Genomic DNA, 16,515 nt, shown 5'->3' with positions numbered 1-16,515 from the left:
ATCCTCAGTTCAGTATTTTGGCTGGTGGATAGATGCTTATAATGATGCTTATTCATGGTAAAGTTATCTGCCTGAGAGGCTGATGCATACTAATGATTGTGACAATATGGGGAAGTATCCTTTCCCAAAGTAACACCCAAGAAAGTTTACAATTTTATGGTATTACTAGTCACAGACTTGGCAAACTGTGTCCCCCGGTTGGATTGGAAGCTATAGCGGCATGTGAATAGGGGGGCTGTAAAATGAATCCACACTTTCAAAATGGCCTTCGTTGAAGTGTTTCACGTGTGGGCAGCATGGAAGCCAACAACTCAACTCCTCCATATTAATCTGAAGGGATGCTCCGTGAGTCTGCTGGATACACCGTTCTGTGGGTACTCCCAGTGGTGCTACTCTCAGTCACCTTTGTCCTCGGTGTGCTGGGCAATGGGCTGGTGATCTGGGTGGCTGGATTCCCGGATGGCACACACAGTCACCACCTTCAGTTATTTTAACTTGGCCTTAGCTGACTTCTCCTTTAGTATCACCCTACTTCTCCTCATTGTCTCCATGGCCATGAGAGGACTTTGACCTTTTGGATGGTTCCTGTGCAAGTTTGTTTACATTGTGGCAGAAGCAAACCTTTATGGAAGTGCCTTTCTAATTGGTCACATTGCTCTGGATCATTGCATTTGTGTCTTGCATCCAATATGGGCCCAAAGAACCACTGCACTGTTAGCCTGCTCAAGAAAGTCATTGCTGGAATCTGGATCCTTGCCCTAGTCCTCACTTTGCCCATTTTCATCTTCCTAACCACAGTAAGTGATTGAAGAGTGAACGTATACTGTACCTTCAACTTCACATCCTGGGGTGCAATTGTTGAAGAGAAGACGAAGGTGTCCACTGCCGTTTTGACAGCTAGAGTGCCTTACTGGGTTCAGCACCCCCATGTCCATGGTCGCCATCTGCTATGGGCCCATTGCTGCCACGATTCATGGAAAAGGCATGATGAATTCCAGCCGCCCCTTTTGGGTCCTCACTGCTGTAAAGTGGCTTCCTTCTTCATCTGTTGGTTCCCCTTTCAGCTTGGCCTTCTAAGAACTGTCTGGGTGAAAGAGTGGTCTAAGTACAAGATGCTTGATGTCCTAATGAACCCAACGATGTCCCTGGCCTGCTTCAATAGCTGTATCAACCCAATACCCTAAGTTTTTGTGGGCTGAGACTTCCGAGAGGCTGACGCAATCCCTCCCTGCCAGCCTGGAGAGGGCCCTGGGGGAGGAATCCACCCAGACCAGTGACTCAGCCACTAGCTCTGCTGCACGTCTTGGAATGGTCAAATTAATGCCAACATAAGGAGGGGATTCAGCTTTGACAGTAGTCTAACCTTGCTTCCACTTCTGACTTTATCTCACCTGGATCCACGCCACTAAGCATTTGCTCTGGAAAAACACTTCTGTGTCTCCTAATTTGCAGAAAGAAAAAAAGACTATGAGTTTCCTATTAATGTCATGTGTGTGTGTGTGTGTGTGTGTGTGTGTGTGTGTGATCAGCATGTATCCGGCACTAAGTGGAAATAGTGGAATTAAAAAAAGAATGCGGTGGCCATGTTAGGCTTACAAAATATAGGATAAATCAAAACTAAAACTTTATTACTTCACCATTAGTAGAACGTTTGCTGCAGAATTTTTAAAATATAAATTAGTTCTGATATTTGACAACCAAGGAAAGTTTTAATTATAAACAGTTACTGACATATCTAAAAGAGAATGATCTTTTTACCAGCCATGAAATTTCTGACTTGTTGAAGTATTACAGGAGCTGGCAGAAGTGAAATCCAGTTTGTTAGATCATGCTCACACACACACATCAATTATAACCTACACATTAATGACAAAAGCAAATCAATAATTAGAAAGTACGAGCAAGGAGCCGCATAAATAATGAAGAAATGGAAAAGAACAAAAGAAGTAGTCTTTTTCTGAGAAAAATATATAAATATTGTGGGGTTTTTCCTCTTTAAATTTTATTTCATTAGCACATGTGCATAGTTTATAATGTTTACATTCCTTGTGGGAATTCGGTACATGTACACAACACTACTCGAAAACTCCTTTTTTCATACCCTTTCCCTTCTCTTCCTCCCCGTTCACCCATCTCTTGATCCCCTGGTGTTTGCTAGCTTTCTTTGCACATGTTTGCAGTACATGTTTTTACTCCTTGTGTGGAGTTGGTACATGTATGTAATACATCCCAACTCCTTTTGTCATCCTTTATCCCTCATCTCTATCCCCCTCCTTCATCTGTTGCCCCCTTCTTAACAAAGATTTATCTCCCTACTTCCTGTAATCTATCTTTTATTTTGATCTTTGTTTTTACTTTGAGTTTCTTGTACATCACATTACAGTGACACATGCATACCCATGTTTATAGCAACACAGTTCATAATAAGTAAATCCTAGACCCAGTCTGTATGTCCATCAACAGATAAACGCATAAAGAAAATGTGGTATTTAAATACAATGGAGTACTACTCTGGCATCAAGAAGGATAAACTTGTGTCATCTGTGGGAAAATAGACGCACCTACTGACCATAATATTAAATACTGTGTTTTTAGACAAGTAAAGAAAGAAGAACATGAGTGAGTGAGTGAAGGAAGTCTTTACTTGAATACAAGGGAAAAAGAAGGGGAAATGGATGTAGTATAATTCAGGGGAAGGAACTCAAGATTATAGAGTAAGAACATAAAAGAAATCCAACATCAAAAAATCCGAACTAGTCAGATCTGTGTCTATGAAATGCCAACAAAATAGGCATCTTTCAGACAAATCCAATAAAGAAAACTATTAAAAAACAAACATTAACAACATTAGACAAGGTGGAGACCATAAGTGAATTCATGTTGTGAATTTTGAATCTATTACGTTGGTCTTTGGCAAAGATCTGTTCTATTTTTTAGACACTAATATTGTTCCCCGTGTATTATGATTTTTTAATTGTTTTTTTATTTTAAAAAATAAAAGAAGGAAAACATATTAACAGACATCCATTTATAAAATAGCATAAGAATAGTACAAGCAAAACAGTTACAGACAAAGTTGTGGGGAATAATACAAACAAAACAGAGTTACAGACAAAGTTGTGGGAAATTAACCATGGTTGTTGTATTACTTAAAGTGGCTTCTCAGGAAAACAAATAGCAACATACAAGATTGATCAAATGAGTAATCATTAACTGTTCCTTTCTGTATAGCAATAGAAAATAGTAGTACAACTGTGTTAGCTATCCTGTATATACACACTTACATAATTTCCCTTTCTTTCCCTTCTCTTCTCCCACACCTCCGTTGCTCTTTACTTTTGAGCATTTTCCTTTCATTTCACAATGTCTATCATACCTCCTAGCTTTTATTTGCTCTTTCAGGTCTTACACTAGTGAGACAATATGATGCTTAAACATGCAGGTCTGATTTATTTCACTTATGAGTATGGTCTCTAGTTGTGACTATTTACCTATAAAAGCCTTGAGTGTATCTTTCTTTATAGCTGAGTAATATTCCATTCTATAAAAGTACCACAATTTTTTTATTCAGTCCTCAGTGGATGAACATTTGGGTTGCTTCCACAGTGTAGCATTTACAAATTGTGCTGCTATGAACATGGGTGCACATATATCACTGTGATATGATGTTTTCAGATCTTCATGGAAAATACCCAGAAGAGGAATAGTTGGGTTGGATGGGACCTGTAGTCCTAGTTTTCTGAGGAATCTCCACACTGATTTCCACAGTGGTTTCACCAGTCTGCATTCCCACCAGCAGTGGAGAAGGGTTCTTATTTCTCCACAGCCTCGTCAGCATTTGTTATTGGTTGATCTCTTAATGCTAGCCATTCTTACTGGGGTGAGATGGAATCTCAAGGTTGTTTTAATCTGCATTTTTCGAATGACTAATGATGTTGACCACTTTCTCATGTATTTACTTGCCATGTGTATTTCTTTATCTGAGAAGTGTGTATTCATCTCCGCTGCCCATTTTTGGATTGGGCCATTGAATGGGTGGGGGGCTGATGTTTTTTAATTCTTCATATGCTCTAGATAGTAGCCCTTTGTGTGTAGTATGGTTTCTGATTGGTGCACATTTGTAGTACATAGCGATTACGTTCATCATGGGGAGTTAGTACATATACATGACATTTCTTGATTCTTTTCTTTAGCTCTCTTTTCTCCCTCCCGCTCCCTGCATCTTTGGACACTTTGTCTTTATATGTTTTTTCTTTTTAAAAATACGTGTTTGTAGTACATGCTGATCAAACTCCTTGTAGGGACTTGGTGCATATACATGGCCTTTCACGATCCCCTCTTCTTTTTAAATCTCATTTTCCCCCTCCCTTCCCCTTCCTCTATGTCTCACTTCCCCTCTCACAGGCCACAGATCCATTTTGCTATTTTCTATTGTCTTTTACTTTGCACTTTATTTATATGTTTGATTTTTCATATAAGAGAAACTATGTGATATTTAAGCTTGTGTGACTGATTTATTTCACATTATGGTCCCAAGGTGCATCCATTTTCCTACAGATGACTCAAGTATATCCTTCTTTATGACAGAGTAGTACTCCATTATGTTTAACTATCACATTTCCTTTATCCATTCATTTGTTAATGGATATATACGCTACTGCCAAGATTTAGCTATTATGAATTGTACCGCGATGAACATGCATGTATCTGAAATATAAGGTTTGAGATCTTTCAGGAAGATACCCAGAAAGAGATTAGCTGAATCAAATGGAATTTCTATTTTTATTTTCTAAGGGAATCTCCATGTTGATTTCCACACTGGTGGTACCATTTTACACTCTCACCACCAACAAAGAAGTGTTCTGTTTCCCTCACTATCTGTCTAGCATTTGTTAATTAATTTCTTGATGATAGTCATTCTTTCTGGAGTGAGATGGAATCTCAGTGTTGTTTTAATTTGCATTTTTCAGATAGCCAGTAATGTTGAGTGTTATAAAATGGATCTATTGGCCTTTTGTACTTATTCATCTGAGAAGTGTCTCTTCTTTCAGATGCCCACTTTTTGACCCTCTTTAAATTTGGGGTTCTATTTTTTTGAGTTCTTCATATATTCTAGATATTAGTCTGTTGGGAACTGCTGGAGCTGGATATGGGTCATATGTGTGAGGGCAGGACAGAGCCACAGTGCCTCAAGCGGTCAAGCTACTTCAGTCTTGAGAAAAATATCCTGCCTGGACATTTATATTGTTAGTCCCTAGGCAACATTGCCTTTCAGGAGACTAACTTTGCAAGAGTATAAATAAATGCCCCTACTGTTGAAGTCAGTTCTTTTGTCTATCAAGTAAGAGGTAACTCCACCTGACCCCAGCTTGTCTCTTGTCTTTATTTTCTAAATCCTCTCACCGTTTTCTCCTGGAGACCACCAAGAGACCACAGAGCCCCACATTAGTCCTTTGAGGAGAATCTGTGATTTTTCTCCCATTCTGTACAGTGTCTCTTTGCTCAGTGTTTTCCTTTGCTGTGCAAAAGTTTTTTAAATTTCTGTGATCCATTTGTTGGTTCTTGCTAGTATTTCTGGGGTTCTGTTAAAAAAGTCTTTACTTTTGCCTATTTTTCAAGAGTTTTACCTATTTTTTGGCAGATTAAGTGCTTCTGCTTTAACCTTTAAATCTGTGTTCCATTTTTATTTTAGCTTATTGCGTTGTGAGAGATATGAGTCTCCGTCCAACGTTCTGCATGTGGACAGCCAGTTTTCCCAGCACCATTTTTAAAGAGCCTATCTTTCCTACAGGGAAAGTATTCTGCCCATTTATTAAAGATAAGTTATCTGAGTATACCTGGAGTAGTTTCTGCATCCTCTATTCTATTCCATTGTCCATTGATTCACAAGTCTGTGTTGTTGTTTTTGTAAATACTCTGCAGCTTTTATCACTGTATCTCTGTAGTATATAACTTGGAAGTCCAGGATTGTGGTGTTTCCTGCCTTGCCCTTGTTGCTCAAATTTGTTTTTGTTATTTAAGGATTTTTCTGGCTCCATGTGAATTTGATGATTATTTTCTCCAGTTTTGTGAGGATTTCTATTAGCATTTCTATTGGAATTGCATCAAATCTGCATAATTTTTTTTGAAATGTGGCCCTTTTGACTGTATTCATTTTGCTTGTCCAAGGGCAGAGAATAGCTTTCCATGTTTTGCTTTGATCTGCTTTTGAGGGAATTGTAGTTTTTATTATGGAGCACTTTCACTTGCTTGGCTAGGTTATTTGATAAGTATTTCATTTGTCTTGAGACTATTCTGAAAGGTATTGCTTCCCCAAATTCTCTCTTGGCGAGCTTACTATTGATATACAACAATGCTATTATCTTTCAGTGTTTGCTTTGTATCCTGCTGTGTTCCTTAATGTAGTTATCAAGCCTAGGAATATTCTGTGGACTTTTGGGATCTTCTGTGTAGAAGAGTATGCCATCTACAAATAATAATAATTTAATTTCTTTATTTCCTATCCACATCCTTTATTTCTTTCCCTTACCTGATTGCATTAGCTAATGTTTTGAGAACTATATTAAACCAGAGTGGTGATAGCAGATATCCTTGTGTGGTTCCTGATTTTAGAGGGAAAGCTTTGGCTTCTATTTAACGTGTTGACCATTGGTTTGTCATGGATGCCTTTTATCAGATTGACAGTAGCGATCTGTCTCAACTAAAATGGAGCTGCTGCTAAACAACGGAGATAAGGAAAAGTAGGTCTGCAATACAGTAGCTAATTTAGGGCATCTTTTAGTACTGTCATGTTCTGTCATTAAAGTCAATGGAAAACTACAACAACCCAACTCACACAGGACTGCTAGTGGCCCAGCAATCTCAGGAACACAGATTTGTGTCACCCTACCAGGAAAAAAAAAATCATGACCAGTTGAGGTATGTTCTATAGGAAAATGGAATATGGAATGGGGAAGAAAAGGTAGTTATACATAACAGCTATGATCGCCTGCAGAAATGAAGACTGCAATTTTATAAACATTTCTACCTTATTTTATCATGAAGATATTTGTGGGTGCATAAAATGTTTTTGTTCTCTTCCTTCTCTTATCTTTTCATTTAACATACAGTGTACTTGTACTAGATAATTTTAAGTATGTATTTGTGTTGAAAGACATCAAACAGAATAAATGACAGTCACCCAAGGATTCTGAATGCTCTTCTGGGGAAGAGGTTAGTGTATTTTTGGTTGTATGCAGGGCAGGTGTCTCATGTCAGGTGGAAGTATGACTTTGTTATTGTCTTTCTTCAGAGAGTAAGTATGATTAGAGAAGTGTGCAGGGGCCAGCCATGTTGACAATGAGGGATTGGGGTGCCTGGGTTTATGTGTCAGTGTGGCTAAACTATGGTACTGCATTAGTCAAACATATACTATCCTAGATTCTGCAGTGAATATTTTCAGATGTGAGTGACATCTACAGTCAGTTGATTTTAATAAGGGGGATTGTCCTTGACAATCAGTTGAGAGGTTTTAAGGGCAGAGCTGAAGGGAAAATTTTGCCTCAGATTGAAGCATCAGTGCCTGCCTAGGGGTTTCTAGCCTGCCCTTCCTCACAATCTGTTCTCAGACTCCATATGATTTCACCAGTTTCCATAGTGACCTAGACCTGGTGTATGCAAGACCTGTTTTGTTGGTGGACCCCGACAGGTACAGCATACATCTACTGGTGCTTAAGAAGATACAGAAATGACAGACCATGAGCTAATGGAGATGACCAGAAATGGGATGGAAAAGATGGGGTGGTGATACTTCTCTCAGTATTACTTTTTGTATAGTGTTGATATTCATAATCCTTCTAATGGCAAACAAGGATTGAATTCCAGTAGGTATGTTTTACATAATAATAGAAGGCGTTAGGAACAATCCTAAAATTTAGTATTGAATGTGTAATACCTTTCAAATGGCTTTCTCTCTCTCCCCACTAGTTTTTCTTATTTTGTCATTACTGTCAGCATATATTCATTTTCTAGAATCTACTATTCTTCTTTCTTGTTTTTCTTTATTTGTCGTTATTTGGTTTTGTTGATATCGGTCTTGCTATGTTGCCCAGGTTTTGGAATCTTGGGCCATCCTCCTGCCTCAGTCTCCCAAGTAGCTAGGACTGTAGACATGCCACCTGGCTATATCTACTGTGGGAAAAAACCCTCCCCTACCACATATATGCTCTTGTCCTTTACAACTCAATATCTTTGCTTTCCCCAACAGCAAACTCAGGGTCACTTCTACCAAAAACCTTGCTGAGCGTATCATTCTAATCGACCTGGCAATATGGCACATGGTTGCAAAAACAGACAAAGAGAAAAAGGTCTACAGTTAAGGAGCTCTGGGATGACCCAATGTTCATTCTGGAACAAAAGGCCTCATTTCCAAAAGCTCAAGACTTTTACTGGTATCAGTCAGGGAGGTGGGTGGGTGTCACTGCAGAGTGCATAGGGAAAAGAAACTTGGTAGCCACACCAGGCACAGAGGCGTGTAATTAGCAAAGCACAAATAGTTTTGATGAATGCAAGGCTGGCACTTTTACTGCCAGGAAGGTAGAATTCTTTCTGAGTCCCAAGGCCTCAGCTGAGATGCTATCTCATGTCTTAATCCTGGAATCTCACAGGCTTTTGCTCAAGCCTCCATTCCAGCCATCAACACAGAGGCTATTTTTGCCTGCATGTTGCTGCTGTGGTATTAATGAGACCACCAGTGCCTCAGCCAGAGACTTGATAACATTCATTTAGCCAATGAGGGGAACATCTGTGTCAATACAGCCAGCTCTGCATATCTCAGTGAACAGGGTGAAGGAGAGGTCAGGGACCGACTGTGGCAAGGGCCTTGCTTCTCAGGAAAGAGCAGCATGGTGGTCTCCCACAACTTCCAGTTCTTCTTTTTATTTTGCATCATTTCTGCAGCCAATCGTGTGTGGTTTATATCCTGGTTATGCCACTGTGGCTGGTCTTATCTAGAACAGCAGTGAGTGTTAAGGATGTAGCTCAGTGGCACAGTACCTGCCTGGTAAGTGCAAGGTCCTGAGTTCGAGTCACAGTACCAAAAAAAAAAAAAAGAAATAGTAGTGATCTCTGCTGCCATGTTAGAATACAGCAGGTTCAGACATTTGGTGCTTGACTAAGGAGCCAGGGAGTAAAACCACCACTTGCTGGCTGAGAAAGCTATCTTAATGCCCTTAATCATGCATCGCAGTTCACCGCTCCTTCTGCTTCTAAGTAGACAGTAACTTTCTCTTAGGGAAATCACAGTTGTTTGGTTTTCCTCCCTCCTCAGTGACTTCTCTCTGTCTCTCCTGCTGGCTCCTCACTGACTGACTTCTAAATATTTTGGTACTTGAAGCTTTGACTAAACCCCATCTTCTTTTGTTGTCAATGCAGTCTTCCTAATTAATGCGTTCCTATGACTTCAAGTGCCATTTGCATATTAATGACTCAAAATTCCTATCCTCAGAAGTCTACACTCATACGTCTTTCCTCTGCACCTCCCTTTGGAAGTTTAAGCATATTTTACATGTGACATGGCCAAAATGGAACTATCAAAACAGCTCCCTCTGGGTCCTCTCATCTTTCCCAAATTTAGGAAACATCACCACCATTTATACAGTATCTTAAGTCCCAAACAGCTCCTCCTTGACTCTTTTATCAAATCCATCACTAAAGCCCATCGAGTCTCTCAAAAGCATGAATGAAATCTGTGCCTTTGTATATTCACCAGTACCTAAACCAAACCACCACCACCTGGGCCACTACAGCAGTCTTCTCAATGGTCTCTCTGCTTCCACTTCACCTCTTTGTAATCGTTTTTAACACAGCAGCCAAAGATTTTTTCCACACTATAAATGTGACCTGCCCATCCCTTGATTAACACTCTCCAACACCTTCCCATTACGCTGATAATAAAAACTTGAAAGCTGTATCCAATGACCAAACTCATATTTTCTGGCTGCCACCTATCTTGATTTTCCCCTAGCCAGTCTCCACCATCACAAAAGCCATGTGTATGTGAGACCTGTTCTGCTGGTGGACCCTGGCTGATACAGCATGATAGTGCTTAACAAAAGACAGGAATGACAAACCATGAGCTAATGCACTACAGTGTTCCAGGAGCAGCCATTTTGAAAATATGTCCTACGGAAAGCGAGATAGTCTTTCCAGGAAAAAGATTACGTCCACAGCAAGTTCAACCGATCCTTTGGAACTATTGGGATACTTCTAATCACTACTACTTTCATGTCTGAAGCTGCTGCACATGCTTGCTTCTCAGCACCATCATATAGTCTTCTGACCTGTCCTTGTGTCAGGGTAGTTTCTTGGTTTTAATCCTGTGTCATTTTTTAATATGTAATTCTCAGTTTCTTTCCATTGGAAGTACTTTATACTATCTTAGCTGTTACTGGTGGAAGGGAAGATAATTCACACTTTAGTCTGAGGAATGACAAAAACTACCCTACTCTATTAGGAAGTAGATTTTTCACTAAATTCAAAGATATGTTCTTCTTAATAAAATAATACTTCTAATTTAGGAAGGATAAAATTAGAATCATATTACCATGTAACACCTACTGAAATAATTCATAGAGGCATGAATCATTAATCAGTGCTAAAAGAGAAACATGAACTAAAACTATATGAGATAGGATCCTTATAAAATGTGAGAACAAGCAGTCACCACTTTAAGCAAAAAAACAAACTTAGCTTAGCTAATGAAAGTTTAAGTCACTTTTATATGGCTGTAGTCAGAAAACAAAACTAATGCTGGCAAAGATGTGTAATGAAAGGGAACCCTCATACTCTGTTGATGGGATTGTAAAGTAGTACAATCATTATGCAGAAGAGTGTGGAGGTTGCCAAAAAAATCCGAATATAGCAACTCAGACCCCCCAAATTCAAAGACCTAATCCAAAAATGAGCATCTGAGATAAATATACTCTTCTCAGATGAAGAAATACAAATGGAAAATAAATACATGAAAAAATATTCAATATCATTGGTCATTTGAGAGATGCAAATTAAAACATCACTGAGATTTCATCTCACCCCAGTAAGAATGGCTATCATCAATAAATCAACCAACAGGAAATGCTGGAGGGGCTTTGGGGAAAAAGAAACTCTTCTCCACTGTTGGTGACAATGTAGACTGGTGCAAGCACTTTGGAAATCTGTCTGGAGATTCCTCAAAAAATTAGGAATAGAGGTCCCATTTAACTCAGCTATTCCTCTTCTGTTTATATTCCCAGAAGAATTAAAAACATCATACCACAGCAATGCATGTGCACCAATGTTTACAGCAGAAAATTTGTCGTAGCAAAATTTTGGAAACAACCAAAATACCTGTCAACCGAGGAGTGGATAAGAAAAATGTAGCATTTTTATACAATGGAGTATTACTCAGCTATAAAGAAAGATAAACTCAAGGCTTTTATAGGTAAATGGATGCAACTTGAGATTATACTCATAAGTGAAATAAATCAGACCCACATGTGTAAACACCATATTGTCTCCCTAGTGTAAGAACCTGAGTCAATAAAACTGAAAGGTACAACAGATATTGTGAAAGGTAAAGAAATTGCTTAATAGGAAACAACAACTGGGATGAGGGAGAGCAGAAAAAGAAAGAAGGGAAATGATATCTATCTATCTATCTATCTATCTATCTATATACACATATATATTCATGTATATACACACCATAGCTAAGATAATTATACTACTAATTTCTAATGGTTTATTGAAAGGAACAGTTAATTTTTAATTGTTTGCTCAAATCTTGCATACTTGTATCTGGTAATCTGAGCAACTACTTTGAAGATAACAATAATACAACAACCATTGTTGATTTCCTATCATCTTGTTTTGAAATTCTGTATCGTTTTCATAGTTTTTGTGTTTTTTTATTTTTGTCTTTCTTTTTGCTATTTTGTTTCTGTTCTTTTCTCTTTAAAATAAAAAAAAAATTATAAAGCTACTTATCAAAATAATAAAGTTAGCCAGGCAAAGTTGTGTGTATTTCTAATCCCAGCTACTTATGAGAATTGTCGGGCACCAGAGTATATGAAATAATATTTTACTATGCTGAGTACCAGGCTACGTGGCTGGGGCCCCACAGTCTCGGGGCCAGTGTGACCTGCTTTAGGAACAGAGAAGTATGCAGAAGCCTGCTTGTTCCCTGGCTGTGTGGAGAAAGCTCATAGTCGTTCCATTCCTAAGACAAGGTAATATCTGCTGAAGACAGCCTGAAGAATGCAAGCATAATGATATGGAAAGGGACTCGCACCCCATTACGTTGTCTTATTCACCTCAGTTGCTGTTCCATGAAAAGTGCATATCTTTCCCCCGTGCTCTTTGCTTGCTAATAAAAGTAGGTCAGCCATGGAGATTGTTGTGCCTGTCCACTAGAGGCAGATTCCTCCCAGTCACCTTGTACTTTAAATATTGTCTTTTGTCTTTCTTTACTCCCCAGTGTGCCCCCCCCTAAAATATCCAGGGGTCTGATCAGTCCCCAGCACAGATAAGGCGTGGGGATCACAAGACTGAGGACAATCTGGGTAACATGGCAAGATTCTGTCTCAAAATAAACTTCAAAGAAAATAAAGGTGGTTGAGAATTGTCTTATTTTTCTTTTAATCTTTTGACAGAGATATTTCAGTCTTCAGTTTCACCAGAGGATTGTGACTGTCCAACCATAGTAGTGTGTTACCAATTGGAAATTGGTGGGAATAGGACTCGGCTCTGAACTGGGTCATGTGATTCTTACATATAATGAATGTCCTGTTTTTGCAGCCTGTGGTATCCACAGCTTAGCGGGCATCCCAGCTTCAGACATTTCATTGTGAATTTCTTGCTTGGTGTCTTCTTTAAAGCCGGGTTTCTCCTTTCTCAACTACCACACACCCAAATGATTGACATCATGATCATGCTGTGGTTTGTAGGATGATTTCTTTATTATTACTGAATTCAAGTTGAACCATTTAGGAGGTGAAAGGTGGTGAGATCAGCAATCTAGTTTCAAATAATTAAGTCAAAAGAAACAAATGGATAAAAGAGAAGACGTGATGGGTAAATAGATGATAGGTAGAAAATATAAGGCAAATTTGGCAAAATTTCAACATTTATTCAGTATAAATGATGTAGAGAAGCACGTCTACTATACTATTCTGGAAGGGTTTATTTCCATCTGAAATTTTTTATACTAGAGTACTTGGGAGAAGCTACAAGTGACTGATATTAGGTAATACAAACATGATTCTTGGATTACTTATTAGTTATGTGACCAGAAGGTAGAGAAGAAAATGGATGTCTGTCCACCAAATTTCATACCACTGGCAGAAATGTGCTTAGTGTTAATCTGGTAAGAACCCAATTCTGCACCCAGCTGCTAAGTTTCTGAATATTAAAGTCCAGGGAGAAAGTGATGAGTTGATGCTCTTTCATCAAAACTCCCATTTGCCCCAAACAGTACTTTAATCTTAGAGTAGTGCAGCAGTTAAACAAGGTGTTCACAACTAGTGCCCTGGTATAAGACTTTTACTTCAGAGTCAGCTGTGAGTTAGGTCAAAGTAAACATTAGGACAAAGAATGGACTTCACCACTGAGCTACGTGAAGACCACATATTGACACTGCTCCCAGGATAGGTATCTGAGGATTCCCATGCTTCTTTGTTGGCATTCTTGGTGGAAAGCCTGACCATTTGCATGGCTACTGTGGTTGTAAGGCTACTGGTTTTCAAAGTTAGTAGAGAGTTGGGGAGAGGAGGCTTGGAGTAGACCAAGTTGCAAATGAAAGGTCTTCATAATTCCTTTGTAGTCGCTGTGGCGCCGCCTATTGGAGACTATGTGCCATGGTCAATATGGCACTGGCCCTTAGAGGCCATGTGCTAAGCCCCACGCTTCTTCCTGGAGTCAAGTTACGACTTCCTACTCCCCTTTATGTAATATCCTGTTTCATTTTCCCACATTCCTGCCCAGTGCTAGCCTGCCGCGTCAGCTAGCCCACCCCCTAAACCCCGCCTCTAGCCTGACCCTATTTAACCATTGTCCACATGACCCGGCCCCCAGAAGATTCTCTTTCTCTGTCAATCTTCTCCGTGCCCTAAAGCAATAAACGTGTTTTATTGTTTTATTACTCTCTGCGCTGCCGGCCGGACACCTTTTAGCAAATACATAAACTCCACTGTCCTTATGGATATTTAAATATTTGTAAGCATTTATTTAAATTCTAGAGTATTAATGAAAGTTGAATTTGATAATTTTGATAGTATACATATTGCTTTGTGGAAGAATAGATTAACAAAGTTTCTCACTCTGCTATGCTGGAAGTTTTACTTCTCACCTCATTTGGGTTTTTTTGTTTGTTTGTTTTTTGTTTCGTTTTTCTCTGGTACCGGGAACCGAACTCATGACCTTGCGCTTGCCAGGCAGGCACTTTGCCGCTGAGCTAAATCCCCAGCCCCTCACCTCGTTTGTTTTTGCACAATAATCTAATAGAAGATAAGTCCTTAATTTTCCAAGTAAATACTCCAAATCATATAATCATTACATGACTTTCCACAGATTATAGTTGTAGTTGGTGCAAAACTTCATTACTGTTTATCAGGATACAATACCGCATCCGATTTAATTATTGCACTACTAAACCACTTAAAGCCCTAACATGTCTCCAAATTATTTCTACCCATACTTCCTTATATGCTTCCAAAACATTTCAAAAGAAAAATATAACAAGCAAGCACCAGCATGATGGTAAAATACAGTGTGCTGTATTTGATTTGATTGCACATCTGCCTTGTGAGTGGAGCTCAAATCCTCTACCAGTTTGATCAATACCACAGTAATCTTCTTACCACAGGTATATTCTAGACGTCTCACATCCTTGAATGAGTAACTATGATGAACAGGACCACTGGCAGAGTTTTACTATGTGTTCGGCATTTAAGAGCAGCAATTTGGTGCTTGAGGATGTTGAAGCGTCAGTATCAAGGGGCTGATGGTGGGATAACAGGCTGCCAGAAACATTGTTGTATGCTGCAGCCAGAGGTGAGGTTTAAAAGAGACAGTATTATAAATGGCAAGGAAAGAATTGATTAAATAAAACAAAATGAAGGTGCTCGCTAGAAGCAGGATGGTTTGAGTGGCTTTCGCCTCAGGGGAGAACCTGTGGGAGTTGTGGGTGGTGTGAATATGCTTCACTGTCTGCTGATGTCTATATAGGAGAAGCACCATGTACGCACTGGCCCAAGCCATGAGTCCCAGGAACAAAACATCTGCCAGTGTCATTAGAAATGCATATTTTGGAGTAGATGTTTCAGAATTTCTGGAAGAACATAGACCATAATCCCGTACCATGGTAGAATTGTGACTATGTTGAAGGCCCTCTATATTTATAGGTATAAAAGTATTCATCAGCAAGTTGAAGATCCAACAAAGAATACAGGAGAAACTGATATTCTTCCAAGCTCGGTCTTTAAGGCCTATCATCCCTCCAGGCCTGGGACTGATGGTGATGGCCTGAAAGTTGCTCAGGAGGCAAGTGGTGCAGAGAGAAAGGCCCCGGGCCACTCTGTGGATATAATACACAAGTTTGCAACCCGTGTTTCCCAGGATGGGTGTTATTCCCCAGATTAACATCATATGGGGAATCCCCTTGAAGAGAAGAACCAAGAAGTTGGCCACAGCCATGTGGGTGAGAATCAGGTGTGTGGGCCTCGGTGCATGGGCAGTACAGGATGTGGGAGCATAGGCTGAGAGAAGAAGGGTATTCCCCACCACCCCAATCCCAGTCTGGATTGGGAAAAGTAGCTTCAAGATGAAATCACCAGCAGTCATTCTGATGGGCTCACAAGAAGAAATTGTTCAATACAATTATTCAGAAAGCCATGGAGTTAAAACTAAGTGTAGTTTTTTTCTATATTCTCTTTTATTATGGGAAATTGCAGTTGCACATAAACTCCCCTTTCTGAGATGTCAATTACCTATATGGGAAGAGGACTACACACAAATCAGCTCAAAATAACCACTCAGACTCTCCAGCCTGGCATATTTATTATATGTTTATATAACTTCATGATGTGATTCCTTATTCCATCTATTTTGCATCTCCAGACAACAATCCACAAGGTAAAGCCTGATCTGTCATATGAGAACTTTTCTTCTTCTTCTTCTTCTTCTTCTTCTTCTTCTTCTTCTTCTTCTTCTTCTTCTTCTTCTTCTTCTTCTTCTTTCTTCTTCTCCTTCTCCTTCTCCTTCTCCTTCTCCTTCTCCTTCTCCTTCTCCTTCTTCTCCTTCTCCTTCTCCTTCTTCTTCTCCTTCTCCTTCTCCTCCTTCTCTTTCTCCTTCTTTTCCTTATCCTTCTCCTTCTTCTCTTTCTCCTTCTCCTTCTTCTTTTTGGTGTTCTTGATATAGAATCTCACTGTGCAGTTCAGGCTGGACTTGAGCTCATTTTGTAGCGCAGGCTGGCCTTGAACTCATAATGATCCTCCTGCCTCA

General features: G+C 39.5%; 1 protein-coding gene and 1 pseudogene across 1 annotated transcript; one reads left to right on the top strand and one right to left on the bottom strand.

Moving 5' to 3' along the window:
* Window positions 1-296: 296 nt before the first annotated feature.
* LOC102004015 lies at window positions 297-1,332 on the top strand (annotated as a pseudogene).
* A 13,629-nt stretch (window positions 1,333-14,961) lies between these two features.
* On the bottom strand, window positions 14,962-15,855 carry LOC102003701 (vomeronasal type-1 receptor 1-like). Its single transcript, XM_005412741.1, has one exon. It carries the CDS (start codon window positions 15,853-15,855, stop codon window positions 14,962-14,964), a length of 894 nt encoding a protein of 297 aa, XP_005412798.1.
* Window positions 15,856-16,515: the final 660 nt, after the last annotated feature.

This window comes from Chinchilla lanigera, unplaced genomic scaffold, assembly GCF_000276665.1.
Source record: "Chinchilla lanigera isolate Chin_1 unplaced genomic scaffold, ChiLan1.0 scaffold00157, whole genome shotgun sequence".
Classification (NCBI taxonomy): domain Eukaryota; kingdom Metazoa; phylum Chordata; class Mammalia; order Rodentia; family Chinchillidae; genus Chinchilla; species Chinchilla lanigera.
This window is presented reverse-complemented; position numbering and strand designations above follow the sequence as displayed.